The 5,736-nt window shown below is 37.4% G+C and overlaps 1 protein-coding gene across 17 annotated transcripts in view; it reads left to right on the forward strand.

Annotated features, from left to right (window-relative positions):
* LOC133560611 (tyrosine-protein phosphatase non-receptor type 12-like) overlaps positions 1-4,342 on the forward strand; it is a 60,886-nt gene extending 56,544 nt beyond the window's left edge. For 5 of the 17 annotated variants that reach the window (XM_061913320.1, XM_061913313.1, XM_061913319.1 and 2 more), the window contains 2 exons: positions 2,920-2,986; positions 3,057-4,342. In XM_061913320.1, coding sequence (XP_061769304.1) covers positions 2,920-2,986; positions 3,057-3,066 — 77 coding nt within the window. In that variant the 3' untranslated portion in view covers positions 3,067-4,342. Of the gene's footprint in view, positions 1-2,916; positions 2,987-3,056 lie in introns of all 17 variants that reach the window. The other 12 variants (XM_061913307.1, XM_061913312.1, XM_061913305.1 and 9 more) reach the window with 3 other exon arrangements.
* Positions 4,343-5,736: the final 1,394 nt, after the last annotated feature.

Here is a 5,736-nt window from a genome sequence, read left to right on the forward strand (position 1 = left end):
GAACACTGAGGAACTTTTTTTCTATTGTACTAACACATCGGCGTACTTTGGTATTAGCCGTAAATGTAACTGTGCCAAGAAATAAGTTAGCTTCCACGTCAGCACGAAACACTAAGTTTGTAATGCATAATACTGCGATAGGACACCAATCTGTACTGACTGGACAACATAAACAATTTTATTACGTTGTCTGTAAAGTATTAGCAGCCCACATTTGTTTGTCCACAGCTAGCCAGACAGTGTATGTACTTTAGTTGTATTAATACACAAAGTGCTGCGTGTATCATGATCAATATAAAGTGTTACTCACTCGTTGGACAGTTGTTCGTCTGGTCCAGCTGGCCGGGGACGTTTCCTGTAGATTTTGGGTAAACAATCCATTTATGTCGAAATAGCTTGGCTCCAAGTTCCATATTTGTAACACCAAAATCGCTTCCATCCCCCTCTTTTGGCTTCCATCTGCTCCAACGTCTCACTCTTCCTTCTTGCTTGCTTCTATAAGCAGCAGTATATTTAGCTTCAAAAGTATAAGGTTGTAAATCCTCATTTGTCCAATAATAGTCGTCTTCGTTGTCTTTGTTGTCTATTACCAAGTCATTCAGGAAGTAGGAACACATGTTGCCAGAGGTCAGATGTGTGCTGCATAGGAAACAAACCAATGTGTGAGAAAAAAATCATTGATTCAAATGATTACAATTATCAAAATACAGTAAATATTGAACATATTACATATTTTTATTAACGTGTCTGTTACTACATTATATATAGATGTGCACTGTGTATATAAAACAATGCAGGAGGGTTGTAAAGTTGTTTTAGAGTGCTTTGAAGATTACAACTGTGACTTCCATTAGCCACACCTTTCAAGCGTTCTTTTTAAATTGTTTAAAAAAAAAACATGTCTGTTCTGATTGTGAACGATGGGTTAAATGAAAAAAAAGAGGTGCAGTTTCCTTTTAAGCCCTCCAAAAGTTATACAACCATAAAATAATGTTGTTGAATAAATGATATGTTAAATTTTTTTTTTTTCTGACCGTCCAAAATGTTGACACACACACGTAAAAGACAACGTATTCTTGTCTCTCCATCGTCTGTCTGCAGCGCAAGCACCGATCCTGCAGCTGTGTGTACAACTACCAGTTTGCACTTCCTTCTAACACCTGCTAAATAAAAAGCTAAATAGTGCTCTTAAAACAGTGATGAGAGTTGATGAAGCACATTGTGCGTGCTAAATAATAATCTTTGCATCTTCTCTTCCCAGTATCAGGAGTATTTTGATGATCAGCATATATTTGGCATATTAATGAAGACTAAAACGCAAAATGAATTGGACGCCTTATTCTGCACACTTAACAGGCGCAATCCACTTTGCACATGTTTAGTAGCTATGAAGTTTGCGTGTGTTTTAGTACACGCAAACCTTTAGTAAAGCAGGCTTTTACTGTGCATTGTCTGCTCTCACTGGGAAGCAGACTGGTGGGATGTTCATATCTTCGCATTTAGATGAAGAATTAATCATAACCCTCAAAAAGGGTTAGCGGTTTTTTGTGTCTTTCTCGCCATCTACAGGTCTAAGTTAAATGTCAAAGTTTATCAACTTCTCGGTTTATGTATACAACATTCTGCTATCCAAGTGAGAGGCAGGAATTTTAGTGTAGAAATAAGTCTCACTAACTCAGGGGCAAAGCAGCAACAGAACACCAACTGGCTCAATATGTCGGTATAGCAGCATAAGTTAGTTTGCTCTTAGTGATCAATGCAATGCTAAAAATAGGCTGTCTGTGTTCGCACTTATAATCACAATATCACTAATATTCAGGTCGCGAGATGTAAGTGGAGCACTGTTGGCGGCTTTTGAATGGTTAGTTAGTGGACTCTGTGGGCGGAATAAAAGACTCCATTGTTTGCTGACTTAAGCTAGCATTTATTTACTATTTAGAATGGCATAAAAAAAAGTGTGTTTGTCTTACATAGAGATTGTAAATGACAAACGGCACATCTCTTTCCTATTTTTTGCGTATTTCCACTATTACTTATCTGCTGACTACGGGCAGAGTGCAGAGGAGTTTCCACCCGTGTTGTCATCAGATCCCGAATGTACCGAAATTGCCAAAGTCGCATGTTCAAAATGGCCGTTCTGAATGATGATATTTTTTTAATGTGTAGACGAAATGTTCACATACTTTGTGGATTGGAAATATAATTAGATATGGTTTAACAGATAATAGGAAAAACAATTCAGCATATAAATCGCATGTATTTTCCACTGATACTGGTACTTTACATTTTTAAACTGCATGTGTTCTGTTTCTACACTCATATTTTTTTTTTTTACCCTGTAAAGTGTTTGTGAGTTTTTTAAAAGAACTCTAAAAAAAGTATTAAATTATAGTTATTATTGAAGTCGATGGCTCAGCTTCAACACTTTAATGACACTAATGCAATCAATGACTAGACATACCAAAGAACTAAAGTTCTACACATTCTATTTCCAGACCATTTTAGTTAATAAAATATTTAACTAATAATGTAAGTGGGTGCGGTGCGTCAGGGACGTAATTAGTCATGAAGCCCTTCACATAAAAACTTTTTGGTATAAACTATCAGCTGTATATTAGAGTGCAGCGTGTTATGCAATGAGTATCAGTGATCTTTTACTGTAATTGATAGGAACATGAATCAATATCTAATAAAGCCACCGCCATTTTTTGTCAGTGCAGTTGGACCATATGTTACGCGAAGCGCTATTATTGTTAAGGCCGGAAATGTGGCCAAATTTGGTCGTTTTGTTTGGCCCACCCAAATGTAATATTCATATTTAATATTCATAGTGACTATTTTCAAGCTCATAACTATTGACGACATGTCTGCAAGCCTAACTAATGCTCATTTTCATGTTGTGCGTGTCCCTGTCAGCAGATAAGTGTGAGTGTATAAAGAAAAGAGCTGAGTCAGCATCAGCTGATATCAAAGCAGACCTCGGTGGGTAAGTTTACTTCTTCTGACAACAGGTGACAATGTTTATTGTGTTATTACATTTCTGTGTTTACTTTTAGGGTGCGATAACTGCTATATTTCACCTGAGGGCCCTCAATTACCCCCCCTGGTGGACACCAACAATATCGTCCCCTTTGGAGACGGACCAAGATCTCACTTGGCTGGTTCCAAACCAAGCTGACAAGGCACCAAGAGAGTCTTGTTCTGCTCCTCCACACACACAGCAAGAAGGACTGAAAGTATTGTTGGTTATCTGCCATGTGGGACCAGTCTGCTTCTTGTTGACAGTAAATAAAGACTTCCTTATCTTTGACCAAATGTAGACATTGTAACTGGAAGAAAGATGAGATCGTCTTTCTTTCTGCTATATTTCTAAGGAACATAGAAACGGAAAGACTAGAGTGTCTATTGTGTTCGCTTCAGTACTTAAATGCTGACCTCTGTTTTTTCCACCACCGTCTTATAAAGTGACAGTTTGGTTTTTGGCAGCAGTCCTAAAGTTTCCATCTTTTGTTCATAAGTTCAGAAAACCACAATGTTTATGTTTTATTTATGTACTAAACTATACGCAAGTTATCAACAAGGAGCAAACAAGTCACCTCTCAGACTGATCCTCACTGCTGCGACTGTAATCTGGCCCTCGTCTTATCTCGGTCATTGTCATTTTAATGAGCATTATACACATCCTTGTTTTGTTGTGTTTATGTTGCACATTAGAGTGAGACTTAAATTCTTACTGGCTTTCCATATACTTGTATCTTCTACTACAGTGCTACTGCAGTACCACAGTGCATCCTTTTTATAATTGTACAGCTCAGTTCGCATCTATTTTCTTTTCTTTTAACAGATGATGTATGAAAGATGTTTCCCATCAAATTGTAAATTATTATTTTAGGGTTATTTTGAATTATATGCTTAAAAAGGAAGATTGTTTTAATTTGTTGACTGCCATTTGGGCTCTGTTCAAGACTGTAATATTAATGTTAATGATAATAGTAATATTTTTTCCTCTCTTGTAAATGCTATTTTAAAGCTTATTTTTGTATGCACAGTTTTGTTGCTTTATGTCTAATTATTTCCATCCAATCACTACATAGTTTCACTTCTTAAACAACTGCCTTCTATTTATCCTTTCTTGACCTGTTCTATGGTTATCCATCAGACACAGTATGCACACTCTCCATCTCAGAACGAGCCCACCTGTGCCTTTTTAAGAGAACGCTTTCATAAGCCCACACCCCTATTCATAATTCCCCCTTTCATTTGTGTTCTTGTCTCCCATCAAACATACACATTGTGTGTATGTTGCAGAAATCAATCAGTAAAATGAACGTTATCTGGACAATTGCCTGTCTTTTTTTATTTTGTTGTATTGACATTTGTTTCGGGCATCTATGTTAAAATATGTGATGTACAAGAATACAATTATTAAGGTATACAATAGCCAAACTCCAGTTTTGTATTTTTTTAGAGTTCCTTTCATTGCTGCTAAACCATCGTTCACCTGCATGCCCATATGCCAATAGAAATTATTCACTGCAGGACATTTTCTGACTTGAGGATTTCATGTTTGTTGAGAAGGTGCAGTGTCTCGTGAATATGAAGTCATAGTCCTGTCTATGCAGACATGCACTGTAGTTATGTCAGCCCCCTCAGGGTTCACCTGACAACTGGGCTTTAGTGCAATAAGGTGAATGCAAAGGATGTTGTAAAAATGAAACCATGAATGTTGTCTTTAAACCAGATGACCTCATTTTCAGGTGGCGCAGTTTAGCAAGGAATGCAATGTCTTATAAATATAGCAGACTGTTATGTACTCAACCTTGTTAGTACTTACTGTTCGCTTACTAATCTTCAGAATCATAGAACACTTATGATAAAGTTTCAGTATTACAACACTGATATAATTTCATTTTTAGAACACTGATGACATAATTTCAGTTTTATAACACTCTCTCAGTGAATTCAAGTGTACAAAACAAGGTTGGATCACTCATGAGATGACTAATTGTAGCATGATAATCATAATAGTTATGTTTGCGTGGGACCGAGATCATCCTTTTGGAAAGGTTGGATCAAAGATGATCTGACTTGCTTGTACCATGTTCAAAGGTTCCATTACTTGCAGATACGTTTTGGATCAAAGGATGGGGGCGGGGAGGTATTCAATATTTAATATAGTTTTTAATATTGTAAAAACATTATCAATACATCAGCTTTTCCTCGTTACATTTTGTTTTTTCTATAAATAGCTACCGTTTCTATTTATATTTTCTAATAATGAGCCACAGTAAGTTTAACAATCAATCAAAACTTGACATGGTCGAATATGTGCATTATATATCGTGACTGTGATGATGAATCATGACTATTATGCAGTTGGGAGAGTGGCTGTGCGCAACCCAAGGGTCCCTGGTTCAATCCCCACTTAGTACAAAACCTCGTCACGTCCGTTGTGTCCTTGAGCAAGACACTTCACCCTTGCTCCTGATGGGTGCTGGTTAGCGCCTTGCATGGCAGCTCCCTCCATCAGCGTGTGAATGTGTGTGTGAATGGGTGAATGTGGAAGTAGTGTCAAAGCGATTTGAGTACCTTGAAGGTAGAAAAGCGCTATACAAGTGCAACCCATTTACCATTTATTACAGTATGATGATCAGAATATATAGTATATTGTGACCCCGCCCCCTCTCCAACCTGTCAATCAAAACAAGGGCAAGCCCCGCCCCTGCCGCCTTGCAA

Source organism: Nerophis ophidion, linkage group LG10 (assembly GCF_033978795.1).
Source record: "Nerophis ophidion isolate RoL-2023_Sa linkage group LG10, RoL_Noph_v1.0, whole genome shotgun sequence".
In the NCBI taxonomy this organism is placed as follows: domain Eukaryota; kingdom Metazoa; phylum Chordata; class Actinopteri; order Syngnathiformes; family Syngnathidae; genus Nerophis; species Nerophis ophidion.